Source organism: Talaromyces stipitatus, genomic scaffold, assembly GCF_000003125.1.
Source record: "Talaromyces stipitatus ATCC 10500 scf_1105507295523 genomic scaffold, whole genome shotgun sequence".
Classification (NCBI taxonomy): Eukaryota; Fungi; Ascomycota; class Eurotiomycetes; order Eurotiales; family Trichocomaceae; genus Talaromyces; species Talaromyces stipitatus.
The window spans coordinates 2033184-2058914 of NW_002990113.1; the positions used below are offsets into that span (position 1 = coordinate 2033184).

General features: G+C 46.8%; 6 protein-coding genes across 7 annotated transcripts, besides 1 other annotated feature; 2 read left to right on the forward strand and 4 right to left on the reverse strand.

Annotated features, from left to right (window-relative positions):
• Nucleotides 1–79: 79 nt before the first annotated feature.
• TSTA_066850 (uncharacterized protein) lies at nucleotides 80–3290 on the reverse strand (the record flags this gene model as incomplete). The annotated part of the gene is made up of 10 exons (XM_002340588.1): nucleotides 80–501; nucleotides 569–1248; nucleotides 1306–1565; nucleotides 1629–1697; nucleotides 1751–1789; nucleotides 1853–2420; nucleotides 2479–2689; nucleotides 2747–2900; nucleotides 3005–3050; nucleotides 3127–3290. 10 exons carry the CDS (start codon nucleotides 3288–3290, stop codon nucleotides 458–460), a joined length of 2235 nt encoding a protein of 744 aa, XP_002340629.1. The 3' UTR covers nucleotides 80–457.
• A 1980-nt stretch (nucleotides 3291–5270) lies between these two features.
• TSTA_066860 (uncharacterized protein) lies at nucleotides 5271–7192 on the reverse strand. Its single transcript, XM_002340589.1, has one exon. It carries the CDS (start codon nucleotides 7121–7123, stop codon nucleotides 5378–5380), a length of 1746 nt encoding a protein of 581 aa, XP_002340630.1. The 5' UTR covers nucleotides 7124–7192; the 3' UTR covers nucleotides 5271–5377.
• Nucleotides 7193–8539: 1347 nt separating this feature from the next.
• On the forward strand, nucleotides 8540–11548 carry TSTA_066870 (C2H2 transcription factor, putative; the record flags this gene model as incomplete). Its single annotated transcript, XM_002340590.1, has 2 exons — nucleotides 8540–8606; nucleotides 8703–11548. The coding sequence occupies 2 exons, from the start codon at nucleotides 8540–8542 to the stop codon at nucleotides 11546–11548; spliced, it is 2913 nt and encodes a 970-aa protein (XP_002340631.1).
• Nucleotides 10210–14866, reverse strand: TSTA_066880 (DNA ligase, putative; the record flags this gene model as incomplete). Of its 2 annotated transcripts, XM_002340592.1 has the most annotated exons (4): nucleotides 10210–10305; nucleotides 10570–11684; nucleotides 11742–14735; nucleotides 14790–14866. In XM_002340592.1, the coding sequence occupies 2 exons, from the start codon at nucleotides 14864–14866 to the stop codon at nucleotides 12602–12604; spliced, it is 2211 nt and encodes a 736-aa protein (XP_002340633.1). In that variant the 3' UTR covers nucleotides 10210–10305; nucleotides 10570–11684; nucleotides 11742–12601. The 2 variants fall into 2 exon arrangements, with proteins under 2 accessions (XP_002340633.1, XP_002340632.1); XM_002340591.1 differs by lacking the exon at nucleotides 10210–10305 and having other exon boundaries at nucleotides 10493–12581; nucleotides 12637–14735.
• Nucleotides 14867–15446: 580 nt separating this feature from the next.
• Nucleotides 15447–15473: a microsatellite.
• Nucleotides 15474–15743: 270 nt separating this feature from the next.
• TSTA_066890 (uncharacterized protein) lies at nucleotides 15744–17410 on the reverse strand (the record flags this gene model as incomplete). Its single annotated transcript, XM_002340593.1, has 2 exons — nucleotides 15744–17339; nucleotides 17365–17410. 2 exons carry the CDS (start codon nucleotides 17408–17410, stop codon nucleotides 15871–15873), a joined length of 1515 nt encoding a protein of 504 aa, XP_002340634.1. The 3' UTR covers nucleotides 15744–15870.
• A 4384-nt stretch (nucleotides 17411–21794) lies between these two features.
• Nucleotides 21795–25217, forward strand: TSTA_066900 (C6 transcription factor (NirA), putative). The gene is made up of 5 exons (XM_002340594.1): nucleotides 21795–22177; nucleotides 22228–22282; nucleotides 22345–23311; nucleotides 23369–23737; nucleotides 23792–25217. Exons 1-5 carry the CDS (start codon nucleotides 21989–21991, stop codon nucleotides 25026–25028), a joined length of 2817 nt encoding a protein of 938 aa, XP_002340635.1. The 5' UTR covers nucleotides 21795–21988; the 3' UTR covers nucleotides 25029–25217.
• The last annotated feature ends 514 nt before the right edge of the window (nucleotides 25218–25731 follow it).

Consider the following 25731-nt stretch of genomic DNA (forward strand, 5'->3'; position numbering starts at 1 on the left):
ATTACGTAGCAAGCGATCTTGAATTAAAATAGGTTCTATTCAATCAGCTCATCTATTACTACCCAGGAATAATATAAAGCACATCAAATTAGCTTTTTCGTCGTCGAACTAAAGTTACATAAAAAACCATGCATCCATTCCTCTTTGTATCCAGGGTATTCGCGGAATATACCATACCATATGCACATAGTAGTAGATAAGGTATCTAAGCAAAAACTCCACACCTATGTAAACCAAAAATAACTCAGTGCTCGCATCATACCCTCCCACTCCATATCGGGCATATGCTGGAAAAGGACCATTTCAATGAAAGGCCTTGTGTTGATCAAGAAAATATTCGAAACGCCGGGACCGTGTTCATGCAAGACTTTGACGTCGTGAAGATTTTGGGAACTCCGTTGCATAATGTAGTATATGTGTATAGATAGGAAATAAAAAAGACCGTTGTTGCGTAATATCAGGGTTGAGAGAATGCTGTATGGATTGCCCTTTCAATATGATCTAGAGAGTAGTTTAAATGTTAATAGAGATCTTAATGATATAGTTCAAAATTCAAGGTATATCTTACCTCTCATACCACTCAGCGCCTCAAAAGCCCTTGAGAAATTGAATATAACTCCAACAATGCGCTCCAAGCCATGGCTCAAACCATCAAGCATTTGTTCCGCCGGAGAATGGTGCCCCTCATCGTATAAAGCGTTGCTGGCTGTGTCCTTTGCAACCCGGGTCTTGTAGACAAGCATCAATAGTGCATAGCTACCTTGCATAGCACAAGCAGCATAATAGGGCATAGTGCGTGGACATTGTGTCCGCGGATCCAGTAGCGCGGGATCGGCAAAGGCTTGTTGGTGTCTGGTGGAGTCTCGACGGTTGCTAGTCCGCATCGAAAGAGGATACGGTAAACTTCCAAGCATGTGTGAAATCATCAGAGCCGCCCGTAGACAGATATCTGATGATTGTTGAGCGCTGAATGGAAATCCAGGACTTAGCCAGCAGTAGTGTGGATGTACTGGGCCAGAAGCTGCTGTCGCTGATGAATCGGATGCTGAACCGCTATACTCCGTCGGTAGGACGCTCCCCATTGGGTGATATTGATGGCATTGGCATTCCAGCGGGTTGCTATTTCCGTTGTTGGATATATGAAACGACTCGTTCATGTCGGAACCTGGTGGTGTCAAGTCAAAGTGTTTCTTGATGAAGACAGGAAGGTCGGAAAAGGCTCGAAATTGATGCATTCTGATTTGTGCACTATAATCCCATATTCATGTCAGTCAAAGCCACATCCCTCAAAAGAACACATCATACCTAGCAAGCTTGATTCTCGAGATAGCCCGGATACTTTCAGCTACGTCGAATTCCAAAGCTGTGCTCATATCTCCAGGGCGTGGAGCGCTAGGAGGAGCGTTGGCCTGCGTCATCAAATTCGATGTCCACGCATCCAGTTGCTTCATCTGATCATATATCCACTGCATATTGGACCTGGACTTCAGACACCTATTGAGATCCACGACGAATTGATTGGCGGTTATAAGGACTTGCTGTGCTTGAAGCAATATCGACCAACCCTGTAAACGTATATTATTAGGAAATTGAAGAACTTGGGTGAGAACTCGAAGGAGCCGTAATACCTCTGGATCTGATGCAAACTGGGGATAAGGCGTCGTAAATCGAGTGTCATTCATCATAACAGGTGAAGGCTACAACAAGTCAGCATCGTCGCATTGAGACTAGCAGGTTTTGGAGCGTATACCGTAGCGCTAGCGATAGATCCTTGAAGCACACAAAAATACTGCAATAATCACGAATTAGCAACTGCCATAGAAGAACAAAGGCTCTTGTAGGAAATCAGTACAGTCATCCACCACGCTCTCCTCCTCGCTTCAGTAAATTCATCCTGTTCCGGTCCGAGCGTATGGAGGGACATATTCATAGCCAAAACCCATGCCTGACCAGCGCGATACCGCATTTTCATCATATTGCCGCGTTGCGCATATTCGTATATGGACAATACAAGTAAAGCCAAGATACTCTCCAACTCAACAGGGGCTCGAGGATGAAACGGTTGTCTATTGATCGTTGGCTGAGCGTAATTTAACGCCTGAGAAGGATCGGTTACTGAATCAATGAGCTCACCATCAGCTTCAATCCTCATAGTCGCTAGTCGAGCGTAGGTCTGTGAGTACGACCTTCGCAACATGATACTGGCGGAATCAGGAACGTTGGGAAGCGGAACTAGCGCAAGAATCGCCGATATTGCGCAACTAAGAGGAGATGCTGGCTGGTAAGCAAGGCTGACTTCGTCGGACGGAGAGTTTGGATGTGAGCCCGCATCTTCCAACGGAAGATCTGGACCAGGCTGCGCAATGCCTGGGGGTAAGATGGGGAAGTATGGGTGAATGAATTCGTAGTAAGCATTCAATCTGTGTCCGACCGAGTCAGTCTCTGCTCTCATTCAATGACTTTTTTCAGTATACTTACATCTCTTGCTCGCTGCCATATGCTCTTACGGTTGGGTGCTTTCCCGTTGAAGCTAAAGGTACTTGTGACACAGGTACAGCTGGATGGTTGGCTTCTCCAGGATGACCGAACATTCCAACAAACATGCCCTGCACCTCAGGGTTAAAGTCAAGATGTCTCAAGCCAGCTCCCGGCAAGGACAGTGGTTCGATTTGACTGAAGGCGCCATCTGCTGACCATGCATGTTAACGACTTCGCCGATCGTAACAGGTGATCGAGTTGCGCTCACCTTCTTCATAATGAGCATTCTGCACAATAGGAGGATCCCATGAATTGGCTTGTACCAATTCCTCCGGGTCGGTGGGTGTAACACTGCTTTTTTTTTTGCGGGGTCCTCCGCGTTTGCTTGGTAGATATGAACATGCCCTTCCTTTGTTTGCGCACTATTGGCGGAAGCAAGCAACATTTAGTGAATAACCAGGTGTTGGATCGAAAAGAAAAGTTGAAGAAAAGAAAAGGGGAATCAAAAGGGATAGACAGAACGTACGCTTGAGCATGGCTCCTGCCCATCGCAACGTGTGCGGGATGCCCGGCTGTCACGGACAATGGTTAGATCATTACTTTCCTCAAGCACCGCGTTTTGTTCAAGTTCACTGGGAAAATCCTTACCATGCCAAACAAGCTACCTTCACCGGGGGTTTTGCAAATTTTCTTCGAACAACAGCAGCATTCCCGGATCGATGAGATGTCTCTGCCGGCAATTGGGGCTGTTCTTCAACAAGAAAATGCTGCTCCTGGAGATCTCGCTGATATTGGTTATGCCCTAAAACCATTGCGATTGGCACAGGGCTACCTAAATATCAGGGGTGAAATCCCGAATTGTTGGATTCCAACCGCGGAGTAGCCAGATTCTTTTGACTTTTATGGTGTATATGTGTATACTGAAACCCCTAAGTCGAGGAGGGGGGCGGACTACCGAGCAAATGCCTCAAAACATTCACGAATTCCATTGATCCGGGCCGAGGTGTGAAGGGAGCAGATTGGAGCAGAGAAGCATAATTAGCCTCTTACAGTCCCAATATGGAGGACTGACTTTCTGTTTCTCAGGGGGGTGAGGAACGGAAAGAGAGAAATGCAACAGCTCTATCTCATTCGAAGCTGGAAAGGGCCAGTTACAAAACTTAATCATTGGCGGCCATCGGTACTAGAGAGGGCTGCCATAGTAAACCAGACTTAAGCAAAGGATTGAGTGAAAAGCAAATCCCGGGTGATTGGGTTTGTTGTCATAATACAGCATCGGGATTTGCTTCACCGGACCGAAAGGGATTAGTGGATCTATTTGCCTCCATGATCCACGCTGACCCAGGGTCTCCATCAGCCGTCAGTTGCTTCACGCAACTGGCTAGTTTTTCTCCTGGGAGCGAAGTGAGGGAACCGCTCCTGGGCACATTTATTGATACCAATATGCCAAGGAACTTGCCGAGTCAGCCCTCTTCAAGGTTTTTTTATTTCCTGTGGCCTCGTCTAGATGCTCTAGCAACTCAAACTTCTGGCGTCGGGTCCCGCTCTTCAGCCACAGCACCCTGTCTTGAGAGTATTAGCGCCACGTTTTTTGAGTTTTCAGATGATATACATCATACGACGAAAAGACGGAGGAAACTTTCGCTGAGCCAATGGCAGCCAGTTGGCGATTTCACTCGTAATAAGAGTAGATATGCAGCATCATTGCAATCAACTTCAAGCATTCTGTCCTAGGAGGTCGTATCCATGGATGACTCCGCTGGTGTTCATGTCACAACGTATGATGGGTCTACAGCTAGAAGCGACAGGTGGTACCGACGATCTCCAGCCCAATTGCAAGCATTCGGGCAGCGAAGGAATGAGCAATCGAGGTTATCCATTCGCGATACGTCTGGAACAAGAAGAAACGGAATAGGAAGTCCGGGCTGGTGTGGCTGCATTCGAGGGAATTGGTTGAATCGTGAATGGATAGAAGTGGAATGATGGGGAGGCGGCAGCTAGACTCTTAGTCCAGACGCTTAGTGGCCCAGGCCCCAAGGCATCCCAACCGCAGACTCGGGTGTCGCGCCTCAGGCAGCGAAAGCAGCCAGTCACGAGACACCATCGCTGATTAGTCTCCGCTCGGCGAACTGACGATATCCTCAATTTCTCTGGATCCCGAAACTCAATTGTGCATGCTTCTTTTTTTTCTTCCGGATTTCGGATCTCTTCATTGCACCTGTTCTGGTCCTGGGGATTGGAAATGACCCAATCGACATTGGACAGTGACACTGTGCTAGTACACTTCCAACTCTTCGCAATATCCTACGGGCCTTACGGAGTACAGGGGGCCCCATATCCTCAGAACAAGCAGAGCACCATTCCCTGGTGTCGGGATAACGGTCACGAGGCCTGAGCGCGCAATATACCAACAGACCAATACCGTCGTCCCTTCATTCAATAGAGTCAAGCCTAGGTCGACACTAGACTGCCTTAGGACAAGATGGGAAGGTCGAGGGGCCATATTATGCATTCTCTTTTAGTACGATGTACGTATTGATTGACTACTTTAGCTGAGCTTGGCAAGAAAACACATGGCTTCTGAAACGGGGACGATCATAGTCTGTGTCTTGATAATTGCCTCGATCCATACTCCGAGTTCATACATTTTTTGATTCCACTTTGGCAGCATGCCAAGGCAGTATTTTGTACTCTATCGGTACTAGGGAGTCGCATAACTTAGCTTTTTATCTTACTAAGTAACAAGCTAACTAATTAAACTAGATCAGTTACCCTTCTTTGAAGACTGAGTACGGAGTAATCATGTCCATAGTACGTATAAATAGGATTGAACGAGAATGTCCACCTATCGAACTCTATGTACAAGCGTATAGACAAATAGTATGCATGGGTTCACCAACTACCCAAACTCTTGTGGAATCTTTATTCCAGGCAGGTGACGGACAGATTCCCAGACGCTGTCGGGTACCTTAACGGGGAGCTTGTGGCCTTTAAGAATCTCGTCAATAAGCCATAGGCCAACCACAAACTCTTCCCGTGAGAGCATGCCAATTTCCGTACGGTCGACTAGATTCCAAATCAGTTCCAAGGTGTGGAGTGGTACGCGACTACGCGACCATATATCGCGCACAACAAGGTTCACTACTAGATCGGACGAAACCAGTGTGCGTGGTAGATCAGGAAAGATTCGATAGATTACAGGCTCTGGGGGTACCCACAGTCCCTTGTTCGCGGCCCACACTCCTTCGTATCGCTTACGTGCTGCTTCGCTAACTTGTTGGCGCCATCGCTTGCGGTCACCTTCGTGGTGCTTATGAGGATGATGTCTAATCAAATGACGTCGGCCACGGCTCTTGTTATCCTCGGCATCGGATTTGGGAGGATCTCTTAGAGTTTGCCGTAGTCCCTTAGGCGGACTAGGAGTCGTGCGGCTGTCTTTTCTCAGTATATCTCCAGGATGCAAGATAGAGCGCGATCGCGATCGACGTGGTGGGGGAAGAGGCGGGGGAGCGGTGTATGGCGACGATACACGAGATGAGGCTAACGAAGAAGCAACGATTGCATCCGCCAAAGCTTCTTTTGTCATACCCTGCAGTGCATTTGCATTACCAGTGTGATGACGACTCGGCGTAGTGTAATGACTGCTGGAGCTTCTTGCGTCATCGGTTACTGAATGGGTGTATGAAGAGATTGTATCAACAGCCTCTGACTGACTTCTTGTACGAGTTCCCTCGTTCCTATTTTCCGAGGTCTGAGACTTCTTTGCGCGAGTATCATCATCGCCTACGCGCGATGGAGGCTTCTTGTAAGGTTCAGACTGTAGTTTTCTGTCGTCGCTTACTGGCTGAACGAGCTTTGGTTTGGCAGCAGGTCGTTCTGGTTTAGATTTGATTGTTTTGGGAGGAGATGCTGAGGCTCGTTCGGCTGACGAATGAATAGCCTCCTCAACTTTCGGGTGGCGTGCTTCTGTTGACTTAACCGGCGACTGTGATTTTCTAGACTGCAGATCAGTACCGGGCCTACCGGTTAGGCTCGCTCTTTCTCCATCCAAGCTGTTCGCCAACGAACGCGCGACAGTTGGGCTCTTGCGGATAGGGGTTGGCGCATGGACTGATCTAAAGTTTTGAGCAGACAAGAATTCGGGCTTGGGTGCTGGCGAGATAGCTTTCTTCCTCGAAGAAGTGTTGCCAGTCACCGCTCTTCGAATGGGTGAGACAGATGTAGAAGAAGGAACAGTCTGGGGTGTTCGAGCCGATGACCTCAAAGCTGCCAATTGTGCAGCTTGCATTTGAGGAGTATCCCGTCCAGAGACATCGGAGCCTGCTCGACTCCTGAGACTGGATTGTGAGGCAGTATTCCCAGAGAAAGCTTTTATTCTATCCATAACAAGACCAGATTCCGGCATCTCGGATACGGGGTCAGGCTCGTCTCCATGTTGCGTAGAACGGGGCGGACCGGGTTTCGTAGGGGCTCGCATCGCATCTCTTGAGCTCTGGACACTCGATGGAGCCCCGCGATTCGGTGAACGGGCATTGAAAGCCATACTTGCGCCCTGGAGGGCAGTGGAGTTCAACATCCCATTACCGTTGGGTTGCCGGGACATCCGTCGACCGTCACGAACGACAGTCTGGATACCACCGCTCATGAAAGCATGCACCGTTCCGTTTTATATATATACCACATGTGTCCGTATTTTGGCTCCTGGGGAATTCGATATTCGTTATTGTTGGGCTGCCCGGAACGGTCGGGGTAGGCAAGTGGCAGCTGCAAATTCGATCAGTAACAGCGCGATCTCATCTGTCGACGAAGTCACACAGCTCACAATATCAGGGTAGGCGGTTTCTTGTGGCCATGAGCTTTAGAGTCCAATTTCATAACTATTCTATGCTGTGATAATGATAGAGATGATGATCAGAACAATGATTATTGTCGTGAAGTTCCTGTCCGTCTGGAGTACGGACCACATGGGTGGGTCAAGAAGGAAGGAAGCTGTTGGGTCGGTAGCTCCGGAGCACGTGTCTCGCAGCTTCCTTACGTGAACATTAATAAGGACATACATCCAGACTGATCATTGACCTCAAATCTCCTCAAGACACTAATTCACCATCATCATTGAAGCAGTTCTCCAGATCGTTACCTTGTTACGCCGAGACGAGATCGAATGCAAACGTTATTGAGAATGTGGGTCTTATTCACTCTGCTTAGGGCATGTGGCGATCGGCTAAAATGGCTATAAACGTATTTAGGCAAGCAAGCATCTTGACGAGACGAACGCTTCTATGCACCGAAATCCATGAAGATGTCGGGTGCAAAATCTTCCCTTTCGTGTTATTTAGCGGACATTATAGCATTTTGCAGTTTCGGAGTTATCTACAGCGCGTGTCAACAAATCTACTGTTAAAACAAAGCATCCTGGCAAATACAGCGACAAAAAAAGCTTACGTATATGGACCGCTTTTAACCGACGTGGAGTAATAGCCAAACTCCAAGTGTCCACCAGGTTTTGGCCAATACCTACCTTAACTAGCATTACACCAATGTGGCAAAGGAGCTGCGTGAGTTGAATGATTGGATTCTCAGTTTCTGGTTTTGCGGACGATAGTTAGTTGGTTCTACACCGGCTTGTGGAGAACAGGCACTGCATCGGCAATTTTTCTACACATATGTACAGGCCGTTACCCCGGATTTTTGCTCTCCGCATCTCCAATGTCGGTCAAACCATCTTTGACCGACTTGCCATGTCAATGATTCTTCGATGTTTCCTTCACTATCAATTCAAACGACAAACATCGACCGCAATTTTCTGAATTCCAATGTTCTGTCTAACTCCACTATTCATCCTGACCAGGAACGCATGTAGCCTAACTCTCCGGATACACAGAGACTCGTACATTACATTAGCAACCACTTCTTGGCAGAGCTCGACAGTCGAATGCAAATTGGCGCCCGATGGATCAAGAAAGTTCTCAACACCAAAAGGTCTTATCGCCTCAACCATCTTCCACGCCGAGATGTCCTATATGTGATGTAACATTCAGAAGACCAGAGCATCTCAAAAGGCATGTTCGTAGCCACACCAAGGAGAAACCTTTTCGATGCGCTCAATGCAGCCGTTGTTTTACAAGAAGGTATGACGCCCGTGACCATCTATTTTACTTAGTTATTAAATATCAATAGCGACACCCTTTATCGGCATGACCAGAGTCATCACGCACAGGGAATAGATGGAGGCCCTGACCGTGTCCACCGCATCACAGTCAAGACATTCCGAGCTTGTTCGCAATGCGCATCTGCTCGTGTTCGATGTAGCGGTGGCGAACCTTGCAATCGGTGCCGGAGTCGCACCATCAGCTGCCAATACCCAACTGAGAGACGTGGAAAGAACAAAAACTCTGTGGACTCGCTTCAAAGGTCTGCCAATAAAACGGTCAAAGCGTCTCCACGAGGAAAGAGGTCTATTTCACAGCAATCTGCCGGCGGTATATCAAAGCGACAGATGTCTGCGAGTCTTCAAAGCCCTCGGGCTCAGTCAATGGACCAACAAGTTCAATTCCGTTTCATCAATTACAATACTGCTTCCCAGGTACCTGCCACAAGTCAAGAAACACAATATATAAGTCAGAACTTCGCAAATGATCGCGGAAATGAAACAATCCTGGACTTCGGAGCTCAAGCCGAGAATTCGGAAGAGCACAGTCAGAATAGTCCACAAATTATATATCCGACGAGTTCTCCTGAGGCTAGTCCTCCGAACAGTACCACCGTTTGTCCGTTCAATGTAACGAATCATCAGCTATCGGAAGCCGACGATCTGAATCAACTACGATCTCCCGTGACAACCTTGCCCCTTGATCTATCACAACCGTCCGCGTTGGACTTACCTATAGCTCCAGAACTGTTTGAGTCGGTTGAGGACTTGGGCTTAAATTGGCTTCCCATAGATATTTTGAAAGATATGAACGCACCACTACTGATGGATTCGAACACTACATATAACGGGATGAATGAATGGTGGCTAGAAGGATTGAATGCTAAAAATGATTGGATACAGCCCACGATACCCCTAGGCCAGATACCTCCACTTAATGGTGCAGATCAGCCCACCTCGTTCCCTTATGCTGATATACAAAGCCCTCATTCATTCGGCAATTCGTCGCAAGACAGATCCCCATCCTCTTCGACGAATGATGAAGCGTTGAATTCTGGCCAATATTATGTTGATGGAGAAGGGGCCCGTCTCACAAAGCAAAAGAGGCGAAGAACAATTCATACTGATCCAGTAGAGGATCCAATATCCGCTGCGATCTACCAAAGGCGGCCACAGCTGGCATTCCCAGTGATACAAGATGTTCTTGTACAAAAACTTCAACAAAATGTATCTTCCACTAACCACATACCCACCAATACATATGAAAGGATTCTCAACATGTTCGACAAGTTATGTCGCTCTGAGACCTTGTTCGCGGCTTTTGAGCCAACTGTTTTCCCTGGAGCAGATTTGCTAGCCTTTTTTGTCTCGAGTTACTTGGACGAGTTCCAGCCTGTCTATCCAATATTTCACATGCCGACATTTGATCTGGAGAAGAATCATTGGATTCTGATACTTACCATGTCAGCAATTGGATCCTGTCTTATCAACTCGTCGCAGACGGCAGATTATGCGTACCCCCTACAAGAATTTGCACGAAGGGCAATTCTTGTTGAAAAAGAAACATACACCGGTGCAAAGCCCATCTGGCTCATACAGGCGATGATTTTAAATTGCATCGGTCTTTATCACGGCACTGATGATCAAGCCAAGGGACTCAGCTTCAATTGTTTGAATGACTTGGTACGGTTAGCGCATCAACAGAGGCTGCTCTCAAGCGAACAAACAAATATGGGAAGTGAAACTTCGTGGAAAGACTGGATCGATGTGGAAACAAGACGAAGAACCGGTTATTTTATTTGGCTCGTTGATAGCACTCTGGCTTATACTGCAACCAATTTTCGGCCGTTCTTCAGTCTTAAAGATGCACAGGCGCCCCTCCCAGCACACGAAAGTTTATGGGATGCAGCAAGTGAGGAAAACTGGAAATTATTAGACCGTACCGACAACGTTTCTCTTCATTCAGCTACTGAGGTTCTCTTTATCGAAAAGAGGTCGATACCGAATATTTGTGAATTTGACCACACTTTACTGCTTCACGCCCTTTATCAAAGACTATGGGAGGTTAGCGACTACTTTCAAAGTCCTCTTACATGTTGGAACCCAAATGCAGCAAGACAGCCGCGAGAAGCGGCAATCCCATCGAGTTCTGTGTGGCTACCTGGGGTATCGATGTATTCCAAATGGCGCAACAGTGCCTGTGATTGCTTGGATACACTTCACTGGCATGCCAACGGAACTATCGCAAAGGCAGCAGGCTTTGAGCATCCGACTGTACTACATCTGCACGCCGCACGCGTGGTACTTTTAGTCCCGTTTCGAGAAATCCGAAGCCTGGCTACCTCGTTAGCAAATGCAACGATTACTTGGGACAGCAGGTCACTCGAGCGTAATTCTGACTGGCAACATGCTTGGCGATGGGTGACACATGACCAGTACAAAGCTCGACTTTCGATTATTCACGCGGGCTCGGTGTTTTGGCACGTTCGTCGCTACTCGACTAATGCATTTCATGAACCAGTATCTGTATTTCTAGCAACCCTAGCGCTATGGGCATACGGTATGTGCAGTTATAACTCATGTTCAAGGCCACCACCATCAACGACAGCAGCCGGACAAGAAACCCAAGAACAACAGGATCAAGCCGACTTCGACGCAAATCCAACATTTATTCATCTTGATCGACCATGTGATGACGAAATTGTGCAACTCTTTGTACGCAAAGGTCAGACGATGAGGGGCAATGTTACGGGTGTAGGAGATATATGTAGTCCTCAGGGACCATCAAGGGTTCTGAAGGAAGGTATTCGAATCTTGTCGAGTTTGGCTGCAACGTGGGGGATTACACATGAGTATATTCATATCTTGTCGAGGTTGAGGGATCATACATCCTTGCCTATGACGGCTGTAACGCGAGGCTAGGTTGCGTTTGACAATATTACATGATAGCTACGTACATGCTGAGCCTCAGAACTGCTAAATGCATTGTATGTATAGTACATCAGAATCGAAGTTATCATACAACCTGTATACTCTCAAGTCAATCACGGAGAAAATCCTAAATTCAACCAGTCAGCCCGCAGCAACTAGAACCATGAAATAGGGGCGAACATACGATCCTCATCCAACAACGTCTTCTCCTTCCAACTCTGCTCAATCCATTCCACAGTGACAATATACGGAACTTTCAAGCCACGATCAGACGAATGTTGTTGAGCGAGTGTCTTGCGGATGTTTGAGACTTCTCCTTTAGATTCATCCATGACGACGACGTGTGTAGGGAGGTATGTTGTGGATTTATGGATGTGTTTCTTGCTTTTGTCGTTGATACCCAGATCGTCGACAATATCGGCACCGCCAAATTCGGTCAGTTTTCGGGCAAGGAAATGTCGGATCTGGTCAGTATTCTCCGATGATGATTCTGAAGAGGCATGGAAATATATGGCGAGTCCCCTGAAAAGCCAACCAGGTGGAGTAATCCCTTCCTCATGACCACGCTCAAAGACAAGGTCAGAAATCTCCTTGATTTCTGCATCATGATCAACCAACTCTTGCTGCGAGGGTTTTGCTGCGTCTAATATCGTCCTGAGTTCTTCCGGGGTAACGTCCCGCGCATAACTGTCGTTGTATACATCGACATTATCAGCGATTTCCTCCTGTCGCTCCTCCGTTGTGAAAAACATATGCCGTGGCTCCAGCGGGAGGAGGAATGACGATAAATGACGGCTGTCGACTTCATTCTGTTTGATACAGTCAAAGAGCCAGATTGGTCGAATGATGATGTCCTTCGCACTCTTTTGTAGCGATGCGACTTTGACGGTTCGTCGGTCTGCAATGCACAATGTATCGGGTGTAGCTGTATTTGTTTGATAGATTTTCCCACCGTTGGATTTGACTAGTTGCTCAAGTTGGACTTTGGTCTGTTTTTTTGGTGCGGTTGTATCGGTCATGATGACTATTATGGTCAGAACCATCCTAAAGAAATAGTAATGTGACGAAAGGGGAAGTACAGAAATCCAGCCCATCAAAAATATTTCCAGTTGGACCGGCATATTCGACTCTCTTATCCTTCTCATCATAACCCGCTATAGTCAAAGGTTTCTTTGTAGATGTCTTGATCCGCTTTCGACGCGAGTTGTCAACAGTAAACTGCTTCTCCTTCTGCTCCTTTTCCACGTTAGATTTGAGATCCAAGAACTCCTGCACAGACAATGCACTCTTCCAATCCTTATCCATGCGCAGCTTTTTAAACCGCGGAAATCGCAGTGTCAACCCAATGCGAAATTCTTCGCTGACCGAGACAGATGCAGCTTTCACACAAATCACGACCGATTCATCTGGCCGAATCCATTCATCAGGTTTTTCTTTCTGGGAAGCCTCTCCACCTGCTAATTCTATAAACTCAGTTGGCGGCTTTTTAGGATTCCATGGCTTCCATTTCCCGTCTGTGTGATGCCGGATATTCGCATAGTCAGCTGCAGTAAAGCCACCACCGACTTTGCAGAATGAATAGCATTTCATTGAATTCGAGCCATTGGGATCATCCACACGTAAGCCGCAGAGATAACTTGAAAGAGCACCCCCACGTTTTCCGGAACCGTAATAGCCTCCAATGATGACAAGGTCGAGGGCCTCTCCGAACTCGGTCATATATTCGGGTTTCACTTTCATCCAGTCATCGTGGCGCTCGTTTAATCTGTATGGGGAGCGTGGGTTTTTCAACACCAGTCCCTCAGACGCTTCCTCAACCACTTTCCTAAGGATAGGCTCAATCTCGGCGGCCGTAGTAGCCTCTGTATACGGGTGTATCTCAAACCTTCGATGGACAGGCCGAATAGCCTTTTCAATGGCCTGGCGACGATCTCTTAGCGTATAGAGTGTCAATTCTCTGTCATTCAGATACAAGATATCAAAAACTCGAAGTAACGGTCTCGGTCCCTTGGCATTCGGGTCTCGCTGTTCAGCCAAAGCTGCCGATTTTAACGTGCCAAACGGGACAGGGGCGTCTTGCTCAGGATCCCACGTGATCATCTCCCCATCTAGAATGATATTATCCACTCCATCGACAAAGGCATCCTTCAAATGTCGGGTCAGAGAGCCGTTGCGATCGTAGAATCCATTTCCATACAGATACGTATAATCCTTGGCCTTTCGTGACCAAAAACAAAATCTCTTGCCCCCTTCAACTGAATCATCTGTTTCCATGTGTAGCTGCATCCGCTCACCATCCAGTTTCTCTTCAATCCAAAAAGTAGGATCCTCCTCTGTTCCCCTCATACGTTGAACCATCTTATCGAACGAATGCATCTGGAACTGCGCCAACTGAGGTTGAAAACACTGCATCAACGACACGCCACGCTCATCACCTTCCAGCCGAATATTGGGATCATGCAGTTCCCAGCAGACGCGTCTCAAACTGCTAGAAATACTAAATAGACGCTCCGCATCCGGATGCCAGACATCGAAAAATGTACGTTCCGTAGCTCCAACTTTCATCTGTCGCAGAATGATACGGATGAGCCACATGAGCTCTTCCGGATTCATGCGCCGATAAAACTCGGCCAAGATCGGAAGCTGCTGGTCTTCTTTCGAGGCGGATGATAACTGATCTAAGCGTTCGTTAACCTCTTCAATTCGCATATCTCCAACGTCAGTCCTCATGGGCCTTCTCGATAAGACTTCGTAGCATCGACCGGCAAAATCGCCCGCCATACGACTAGAAGCGCTCTGGCCGGGAAGTTTCCAATTCAGTAGATTGAAACCATCTTCGGAATTCTTATCGATCTTCATGATCTTCACGAGCAGTTTTCCGATCACTTTCTCTTTCAGTCCATACATGGCCCGATCCCGATCTTTGTCGGGTACAATGAGTCGAAAAGCAGGGTAGATATCATCACCCACATCCCTGCGCCAGCGCGAGATGAATCGCTGAATGATATCTCGCCGGCGCTCCTGCGGATTCAGACTGGAAGGTCCATGAGGTCCGACTTTTCTACGCGCTGGACCTGCAGCGGGCTTTTTCTTGTTGTCGTTTAATGGGTTGAAGAGGTCAGTCAGAAGGTCGTGAAATAGAAGGGTTGGGGAATGATTGTGGGGTCGATTTGGATATCTATACAAGATGTAAGTTTGTTGAGTCACCTGGCTGATGCGTTAATCTGCTTACTTCTCGTCCAGGTCTTGTTCATCTTCATGGAACGGACCTGCATCAGGGATTTGGGTATCTCCATCTAGCTGGCTCATTTTGGATATGCATGTACCATCAAACGATACAATTCATAGTTCTCAGCTTTAGTTGTCGATGTCATAGGAAGCTCTCTGATTCGCTGGCTGGCGGAAACTAGTCCAGCCAGCTGTTCGGTCACGTGATTTTGTCATCGTTGTGCCTCAGGCAGCATACGTACAACCTCTACCCTCTACCCTAAACTCATGGGAATAAATTCATTATAGACAGGGATATGTCCTCGTCGATCAAAAAGAATATATAAAATACAAACCGCACAGACAGACCACTGATACCATACGTACACCATCTTCGAGGTCAATCCCCCCCTGAATCCGTGATCCATCACATGTTCGACCCTTCATGAATGGTCAGAGATAAGCAACTCTCAAAATCCTGTAAGACAATACGTATCATGTCATGCTATGTCACATCCGGATCTCATACAGCATTATCGCACCAGGTTTTGATGCGTAAGCAGCTACGTTCCTTGTCGGTGATCAAGTGTGGAGTTGTACTGCATGTACTGAGTACCTAACAAGGCTAAAGTATGCGTAGTACGGGGTTTCCCAAGATGATGTTACTTCAGAGTTCCTAGCGTTTTTTTCTTTTCTTTTTTTTTTTTTTCCCATAAACCTCGGTGGGGTGAAAGGATGAGCATTTGTAACGTTGAATTATTCGTTGAGTTGAAGCATTTTTGGTGCGGGAAGAGCGGATATCTATTAAAAAGATCTACGGAGATAAGAATCATCTTACCCAGATTACAGATCATTACAGAGGCCTAAGCGAAGGTATTAAAAGTGTGGAGGGCTGTAACTAATAGAAATGGTTAAACTGATGTAAGATTGACAAAATAAACGCCAATGTCAGACATTCTGACAAACGCCGCGCTATGTATGGCCTGGAAAATATGTATACACCTGCTCCATACCCAGATATCAATGCCAATGATGCAATGCTATGTACATAAACAGAATGGAACGGTGGAAAAAGATGTAAAACGGAGAAAAAAAAAAGTAAAGTACTAGGGCTCAATTCGTTCGATCGAGATCCCAATCCATCGTTGAGGGACGGCCGGCCCTTCCTCATAATCACCCGCAATCAGTCGTACGGCTTTCCGTGGAGGAAGCCATATCCTAGCGCGAGTAGGTGCATCATCGCGTAGTTTTCCGCTGCGGCGCATATTCATTTCCAATACAACCATGCGGAGAAAATCACTGTTTTCTCGTGGTTCTCGCTGCCGAGAAGATGGGAGCTCCGCGCACGCTTGCTGATGGTTCGTGCTCTTGCTGTCGGAATGGTTATATGTTTGCATCTGAATCGAGACAGGGCATTTGGCAATTCCTTGCAACGTATCATGAGGATGGTCATTGTAGACGTGCATCTCAGCGGGAGATAGAGTGATTGGATTGAGGTAGCGGCGAAGAGCTGGTGAGGGCGGTCCACTCAATGGAAGCGGACGCCGATCGTCTGTCAGCTCAGGAGTGATGGAGAAAAGAGAGCGTGTAAGAAAATCATCCGGTCGAACTGAAGGGGTTGCAAAATTCGACACAGTCTGGGCTGCAGACTTGATAGCCCTAAGGGAAGCTGTAAGATTGGATTTGAAGGTGAACCCTAACCGCGGGAAACTTCGCGAACGATTTTCAGGTGAACCAACAGCGGAGTCACTTTCTTGTGCCAGATTAGATGGGTCAAACGTGTCGATATCAATTTCCAAAAGAGGATGATCAGTCGCGCATTCCTGCGGAGGAGATAGTTGCTTCCGTCTCTCGAATGTCCGTCTTTGAAGTGAAGGGGACAATGACGGAGTAGTAGGGCCGGAAGTAATAAATGAATTCAGGTCTTGATCCAAAGAGGGCACCGAGTCCGTCGAAATAGAGCGCTCAAAATGAGGCGACTCGACATCGGTACTGCTGTTGCTCACGGAGACCGGAATACCACCGTAGTTTTCATCTGGAGGACTGAGCAAAATGTCTAATGGTGAGCTTGAAGCTCCTTCAAGGCTGGCAAAGTCGTCCCGAGTTTTTACTCCATCCATAAGTAATCGACTGAAGTCTTCAACATGGTTTCCACGAGGCAACTTGCGTGCACCTCTTATACTCTTACTCCGGCGAGGGATAGCTGTGGTTTCGAGAAGCATGCTCAGAGATGGTGGTAAATTGCGATCTTGAGTTTGAGAGGATGCTGATCGACGTGACGACGCAGAATCCCTGCGTATCGACCTCACATTTCTGTTATCTCCATAAATGCCGGTATTGTTTCGTTCTTTACTAGTTTTTGGTGGAATAACGACAGGACTCGTATGGGGGACAGTTGTTGAGTCTGTATGGGAGACGGAGACGGTTGCGACGGGTGGAGGGAGAGGTCGGCTCTGTGTATGCCGAGAATTTGTCACGGTCTTAGCCGTGACGGACTTCTTTTCATTCTGCAGTGAATCATTTGGGGCTCGTGCCGAAGAGAATAGAAATGCTCTAGGCACCATCATGTTGCATGCTTCACGAGGACTTTTGTAGCATACTATCTCCCGAGGAGGCACTCTGGTCAAGAGTCTGTGCGAGGAACATAGGAAAATGGTGAAAAATGACGATGGAAATATACTCCGCTCAGCGGAGAGCGTGAATAGGAAGTCTTCGATGCTATTCCGTCAGGTTGTGTTAATTTAGCAGGAGGGGGGACGACTATGAGGCGAAGGGCTCGTTATCGGTGATGTCGGTTGTAGATAGCACGCGACTCGTACGGTGCATCGACGGGCAAGTGCTCTATCGATGCTGATAGTGGTAAGAGTGATCACGAAGTCCGATGACACATTCGTCGGATCTGGGAAAATCCGGTTGAAACAAGAGTGAAGATGAAGTAGAGTCGTGGTGAAGATGAGAGGGAGAGAATAGATTAGAGTAGTAGCAGGGGAATTTCTACGGAGTAAGGCGATAGATAAGCCTCGTAAGTCATCGTTTCATTCTCGCCGAAAGGACGTGACCGAATATTACGTACGCTGTATGGAGCTGACCGGGGCCAGCCGCAGAATTTAATAAATTACCGCGTAACGAAACCGTATTTTGGAAATCTGAACCGTCGTATTGGATCCCGGCTAGTAATTTAGCGGCAGTGGGGGATCTTTTCCGTTACGTCCGTTACAAGATCATCTATTGTGTTCCTCACCCGATTTGTTGCATCGCCTGCTACGAGAAAAGAATCCGACGGTTGTCAGGCAGCATTCAGGCTACATTTCGATACGGTGTATGGAGTACTGTTCACTGTTTACTTGATGTGTTGGCAGATCACGCCAAAGCGCCCAATCGACTGAGTCGCACACGACACCTAGACAACAATTAAGATTGACACTTGATGTAATCACCCATAACTTATCGTCCATCTAACCCTTCCTAAGTAACTCACTCAACACACAAAAATCACATCAATAGAAATCTTCAGAATGGCGTCTAAACTGCTTTGGGCAGCTCAGCACGACCTGGCCGGTTATTAGTAACACAATGGAATATTACTGATCTCTCCGACTCCGACACCCGACTGACCCGCTGCCGCAGAATATTCCGTAGTGGAGCATAGAAGGATTCTCAGGCTGTGCATGCGAGACACAAGGCATCAAGGCAGGAAGAATTCGGGATGCTTGCCTCACAACGTGATACTCTTGAATTTTGATCAATTCAGAGATCTGAGTTGAGAAGCGAGATCAAGTGAAAAAAAAAAAAAATGAAAAAGAAAAATTGTAATTGTTTATTTTACTCTAGGAATTTTCCCTTATCAAATAAAGTACTCGTACCATGGAAGGTCGAGCCGTCAGAGCCGGCACTGATATGTGGAACAGGCCACAAGTGAGAAGCTTGTCGGATATAGATCGTAAACTGAAAAATTAGCGGTGTAATTCAACAAACAGAAACTTTTTTGAGGAAAGAAAAGGATTGAATATATTTACTGTTTTTGTCACCAGATACTATGTGCATCGTAGCTTAGGTCTCAGGGTTGCGCTCTATATTGATCCCTCCACTGTCACCCCGTATTTCATAGCCGGAATACACAATCCTTTACTGATACTCAGTATGGACTTGAATACTACTCGATCATATTCTTTACCGCAGTATATACTTCAATCCAGGTCTAATCGAATTGATCAAAACATACCGTGAACATATTTCCCTTGTAGGAAGAACCTCTACGATCAAAGAGAGGACTTCTATTACACTAACTATCCGTCTTGTATTCGCATGGTCTACCAGGAACTGCTAATTGCGATTTCTGAATTCACCCACTCATGGCTTCTTCTTTTTGATTGTAACAAATATGGTAACGTCTCCGGCGTCCAGATGTTGAATCTGAGAGAGTCAAAACTATTCAAGCATGCTTTTGATGCACCAGTCATATAGAACTGCTGGGGGTTACTGTCAAGTATTCGAATAATGTGAGGTACATGTTCCATTCCTTGGCGCGCACAGGGATACGTATGTACGCAATAGCAATCGCATTAGTTCATGCAATAGCATGGGCTGTCTTAAAGACAACGTTGCAGTGACGTGCAAGTCGCCCCCTGGTGCCAAGGGTTGTCATCCAGGTACCTAGGTATCCCAAATTAGATCATGATATTGTCGACTGCGAGCTTAGAGGGTCACTAAACATTGCACCAAAACTCTGAGTTTCACATATGTTGGAGACTAAATTACCGGGACTCGAAATTCAGAAAAAGCCACTTTCAATTCGATCGTGCTTCGAAGGAATATCAGATGAACTTCAAGCGAACGAGTTGTCTTAACGCAAGAACGACTGGTTTGTGGGCAACCGAGTCTGAATTGTTCCACGCTTGGGAAATGTCAAATTAGGCCTTTTACTCAATGGTGAATACTATGAGCTCCATCGTGAACGAGCAGAACAGAACTGTTTCAAGGAGGAGCAGCGGGTGGAAACGCATGTCAACCAGAGGCCTTGGTGGTTTGCTATTTCAAACTTTACAGCCATGGACTGAACAGATATGCCCAAATAAAGAATTCACCTCATTCGAGGAGAAGCTGCCTGGCTCCTGGTCACTTCAGAGAGCAATGTTACTGCTATGGTCAATGCCATCCTCACAGGAGTCATTAACCTAGTGGATCGGATGAACAGGACTGGTAGCCTTGGAAAAAAAAAAGGACTTTTCTTGGAGGAAAAGATTAAGATGAATAATCTCTGGGCTACCATTGCTAAGAGAAAAAGCTGCTTTCACCATTAACCTATAATTTCCTAATCAGGTAAATCATGCTGTTGCTAGATCGGGAAGCTTCCTGTAAAGGTTTTAGTAGTGAATTAGGGCTAAATGGCATCCTGAAAGCATGAGCCCCAAGCCTTCGATACTCGCTAGTAAGTTTTATTGAATCTTATTCCTTATCAGTCTGCTTTTCTGGTACCCTTAGACAATAATCTGCAAATTACGTTTATTCATGTCTAGATCTACACGATTTGATGGCTTTCCACTTAAGTACATGTTATATTTATGTAAATCCTCCCCAGCCCCGTGACCAATTCCTTTCAAGATCTGCCGCAGCTTGGAGATAGACCCGTGCTTGCAGCAGGCTGAGTCCTGATGACCTATGATTGCTCGCAGTCTCGAAAATGGCCAATCAGCGTTGGCGATAAGAGTGGTTTGAAGACCCTGGAAACTATATACTTCCATTAAGGCTGTGCAATAAGACTGGTTCGATTTTCACGCTTCAGTGAAAAACGTAGTCTATTTTCAGGGTTGTCAATCCACCATCTTGAATAGCATGACAATAAGCAGGCTAGAGGACAACGGCATGTATTCATCGATGCTTACTCAACCTGACGCACGAACCCAAACAGATGTAAACCCCCAACTGAGGATTATCTACAGGCATGGTGTTGCAGATTTGGCATGAGAATATGCGTCATGGCAAAATAAGAGGGAAGTCTGGGAACGGCCATGCATCTGAGAGGAGAATTTCGGTTCTGGACAAAACTAACCTCCCTATATCATGCTTGCCATCCTTTACTTGTTGTTCGACGTAGCACGTAGTTACTAAGTAATCAGTTGCAAGTAACTTAGTTGCGGAGTTAAGAGTAAAGCTCCTGCCGAGAGTTGTCTCGACCTCAGTAGAATCACACACTTTCTCGAGTCCTTACCCGATAGACGTCGTACAATCTAGTTCGCCTTGTCTATTCTCTCAAATCAGTCAAGCTTGGATCACATCGTGGAACGATTAGGAAACAGGGAGAGGAGTGGGAAACGTCAACATGCAGGCTCGTCAGGGATCAGGGTACATGCTGTGTCGCACAAAGTGAACAACTGCTAGGTCTGGGGGCTCTGTGGCGTCTGGACTATACAGTTCACTTAGAAACAAGAAGTAAAAGCTCGTCCAAGGGAATGAAGCATTTGTATATTTTCTCGGAATGGGCCAATCACAGCACAGACAGTAATCAATCCACGTGCGCAGCCAATCAGAGTGCTTCCCCTCGCTGACCTCGGCGTACTTGTATCCCCAGCTAATCTACCGGTCGTCTCTGTGGATGCCATATTCAATGTTCTTCTCAGTATCCATCATCTAGACCATATACCAGAATACTCTGTCAATATCTCAACAATCCCGAGACACCTCATCAGGCCATCGCAGTGCTAAGCCGAGCCGAGATCGCAGTGGGCTACCGACGCGGGATGCCTTGGATTGAGCTGACCAATCACTCGGCATGCCCTGCAGAGATAACGACCTAGCCCAACCTCGCAAGTCGCACGATTAGCCCCAGATATCCATCCTCTCTGTTCATTCGCCTAACGCCGCTATCTGGAAATCGATTGTTGATTGCAAATCCAAATTCTGCAATCAAGGGCCCTGGAGTCATTCGGGGAAACTATTCATTGCGCGGGGTCGCCGCATGCAGAAAATAGTCAGTCCTTTTAGCGGGGATCCGGATTTCCACTCCGTGCACGCCTTCTTGATCGTCTCGTCTCGTCTCGACCCTGTTGATCTCTTTTCTCACTAGATAACTACGGTATTTTCCAATAACTGTGAGTAAGGATATGGTGTCATCGCCTACGCGGTAGGACTTGATGCCCTCCGACTATGGACTTTACCTACGGTTAGCATACGAAGTATTAAACTCCTATCGACGAAGCCCGGCCTGGTCGCCGAAATTGTCGGGCAATGGATGAGAGGGCTGGATTTGAGAATGATAGTACGACAAGTACTGATGAGGCGCCGGAATACACGCCGTCTGGAAATGTGTCAGGCTCTCGAACCAAAGTCAAGGCTAAGCGGAATGATGACGGCCACGCAGCCAAACGCCGATGCGTGAGCTCCGCATGTATTGCCTGCCGTCGAAGAAAGTCAAAGGTATGAAGACATTTCAATCTTTAACATACGCCATATACTGATAAAATCAGTGCGACGGAAATCTTCCTAGTTGTGCCGCCTGTTCATCCGTGTACCATACCCCATGTAAGCTTTCGCCACTTGACTTCAAGACATCTCCTGAACCAGTACACTTATATTGCGAACAGGTATATACGATCCGAACTCCGATCATCGTAGGAAAGGCGTCTATAAGAAAGATATCGATAACCTTCGAACCAGAAACACAACCTTGCAAACCCTCATACATGCGATCTTGAATTATGATGAAGACAGTGCATTTGAACTGGTTCGCCAAATCCGCTTATGCGATAGCTTGGAGGATGTAGCAGATGCTATTATGAATCGAGAGCAAGGAATATCCACGCCGCCCGTGTCGGCCCAACGCGAACAACCAGTAGTCGAAGACCACACGGCAACAGACCAGTTCGAATCAGAGCTCGCAGGGAAAATGAGTGAGTTGGTGCTTGATGGTTCTGTCAAATTCATCGGTGGCACGTCCAACCTGCTATTCCTACCGCCGGATTTACAACTGGATGAGGAGAGTTCATCTCGCAATGATTTGGTGAACACAAAGCAAGGATCGAGATTTTCAGTCGCTCAGTGGACGAGGGTCACGGATGATGAAGCATTGGTGAAGCATTTGATGAACATGTACTTCACTTGGCATTATGCTTATTTCACCACGTTGTCTAAAAACCTTTTTTATCGAGACTTTCGACGTGGCCAACCCAGCGCGTACTGCTCATCCTTCTTGGTGAATACGATGCTCGCGCTAGGTTGTCACTTCAGCTCGTGGCCCGGCGCATACGAACACCCAGAAGATTCTGCGACAGCTGGTGACCATTTCTTCAGAGAAGCGAAACGGTTGCTGTTGGAGCACGATGAACATGAAAAGGCTAAACTCTGCACTGTACAAGCGCTAGCATTGATGTCTGTTCGAGAGGCGGGCTGTGGCCGGGAAGGCAAAGGCTGGGTTTACAGTGGCATGAGTTTTCGCATGGCCTATGATTTAGGGCTCAATTTTGGTTCCACAAATCTAGGCTCGAGTAAGTTGATGGAGGAAGATATTGATGCTCGAAGAATCACTTTCTGGGGTTGCTATCTATTCGACAAGTGTGTATAAGCATCTACTTCGTTTTGAAGAAATCATCTAATGTGGTATTTTCATAGATGCTGGTCAAATTATCTGGGCCGCCAACCACAATTATCACTTGCCGATGCAACAGTCCCCAAGTTTGAAGTTTATCCTGCTGAGGAGGCGGCACCGTGGGTCCCCTATACGGATAACGGCATTGGGCGAGAGCGTCCACAGCCTGCGCGGACTCGTGCAGTAGCCTTGCAAATTTCAAAACTCTGCGAGATCAGTAACGATCTTTTGGCGTTCTTCTACCATCCTATGCCTACGGAAAAACAACCTTCGCGGCAAGCCGAACTCTCAAAACTCAGCGATCTCCATACTCGACTTGAGGCTTGGAAGAAGGGGTTGCCCGCTGAAATGGAGCCCAAAGACGGTCAACTACCACCCGTCTTACTCATGCAGTATGTATTATTATTCCTATGGATCTTATGGAATATTCATTAACGATGTCGCAGTATGTTCTATCAACTTCTGTTCATCCATCTATACCGCCCTTTCCTCAAATATACCAAGTCAACATCACCCCTACCGCAACACGTCTCACCACGAAGATTATGCTCACAAGCTGCGGCTGCCATATCCAAATTGCTTCGAATCTACAAAAAGTCCTATGGTTTGCGCCAAATTTGTAATATTGCAGTATACATTGTTCATTCGGCTTGCACAATTCATCTCCTAAACCTACCAGACCGAAACGCTAGACGGGATCTTATTCACGGTGTTCGGAACCTGGAAGAAATAGGCGAAGGCTGGCTTTGCGCTCGACGTACTCTAAGGATTCTGGATCTATCTGCTGTTAAATGGCATATCGAGATACCCAATGAGGTTACTGCGGTCTTTGATCGAACGCGTGTTAAATGGGGTTCTTGGGGCACCTGGGATCAAGTAACTTCACCTAGTGTTTCCGAAACGTCACCAATGTCGGCTACCGCTACTATGAGCGTACCTGTTACTCACAAAAAGCACGACAATCTCTACACTTCATCAACTACTCTTCCGCAACAGCAACCAGCGTTGTCACATTCGAATTGCGGAACAACATATGCGACAATGCCCACAATACAGCATCCAATGGCCGCAAATATACCACCTACTCGTTATCCAGACCAACTCAAAACCCTTCCATTCGAAAACTACCCTCCGGTCTCGAATCAGACATCGCCCCCCCCTAGTAACATGACCCACCTTCACCCAAGCCACAGCATGGCTTACACCCAACCCAATGGCATATATCAAACTCATCAACCACAGGATATAATGACCATGAATAATCAGGATATCTCCTGCAACAATTCCAACAGCAGCAACAGTCCAGTGGCAGTTAGTGGTACGCCACCAATGCCCGTCTTCAACGGAATCACCGACAATCTGATCGAGGAAAGTCAGGATTGGTGGATGCGTGACCAGAGCGCATTAGCGTTGGGATTAGAGAATTGGGGTGAAGGATGGGCGGGAAATCAGTTCATGAATCTGAATATTCCGGCTGGGTCACCTTCTACGCCTCATGTATCTCGTTCTGTGCATCAGAATCAGCATCATCTGTCTCTACATCCGGACGGCCGTACTACAATCGTGGATATGCAGCCTCACGTCACTGGCAGCGAAACACTAGGCAATCTGCACAACATGCCCCGAGACGGGATGAAACATGCTTACGGCTATACAAACATGCCTCCTCCGAATTATCAGTGAATGACTAATATATGCCTCTCAGATGACCATTGATGAAGTCTAGATTTATTTCTATTTATGATTATCAAAAGCACTTTAGGACATACCTACTTCTCGATTTTTTGTATAGATGGAGTCAAGTGGGAAATTAGATATGGGAGGCTTTACCATGTTAATATGTTATGTATGTAGCGTCTGTTTGTTTAGGTTCATATTATACCTTCGTCTTGTCTCAATCTCTTGTTAGATCCAGGATGATAGTAGAATTTTGTACGAATTTGGATTATATCCATCCATGGATGGATTTATGTGGTCGTTTCCCCTGGAGAAGGTCCACCCGGTCTTTTGGTATACCGGCTCGCGCTGGATATGGATGATATTCGAGATTGCAATTTGAACATGTGTTGGTGTTGATTCTAGTTATATTTCTAGCTATAATTAGAGTAGATATCTGTACTAATCCCTAGGTAAGTAATCACATGTTGGAACCACTGTCTACTATCTACCTTCCAACCACTATGTTAGCGCCTTTGACAGGGGTTGTCCGATTGATAGGTCCCGGTGTCTCGAGAGGCATGTTAAACTAATAGTACAGAGGTGGGAGTCAAAAGTGATGAGAATACGCTAATTGCGCTAGCTCTCTAGTTGCATGTCTAGCGAGTAAAGCTGTGTACCAAGATTACCCTAGTGATTACTAGTTAACTCTGGCAGCACATTTTCGGTG

What these genes read in the sequence shown, in the direction of transcription:
- TSTA_066860 (XM_002340589.1), bottom strand. Translation starts at nt 7,123, where the DNA reads ATGAGCGGTGGTATCCAGACTGTCGTTCGTGACGGTCGACGGATGTCC.
- TSTA_066900 (XM_002340594.1), top strand. Translation starts at nt 21,989, where the DNA reads ATGGATGAGAGGGCTGGATTTGAGAATGATAGTACGACAAGTACTGAT. An exon ending in GCCGTCGAAGAAAGTCAAAG is followed by an intron (nt 22,178 to 22,227) that starts GTATGAAGACAT and finishes TGATAAAATCAG; the next exon opens with TGCGACGGAAATCTTCCTAG. An exon ending in CCACCCGTCTTACTCATGCA is followed by an intron (nt 23,738 to 23,791) that starts GTATGTATTATT and finishes ACGATGTCGCAG; the next exon opens with TATGTTCTATCAACTTCTGT.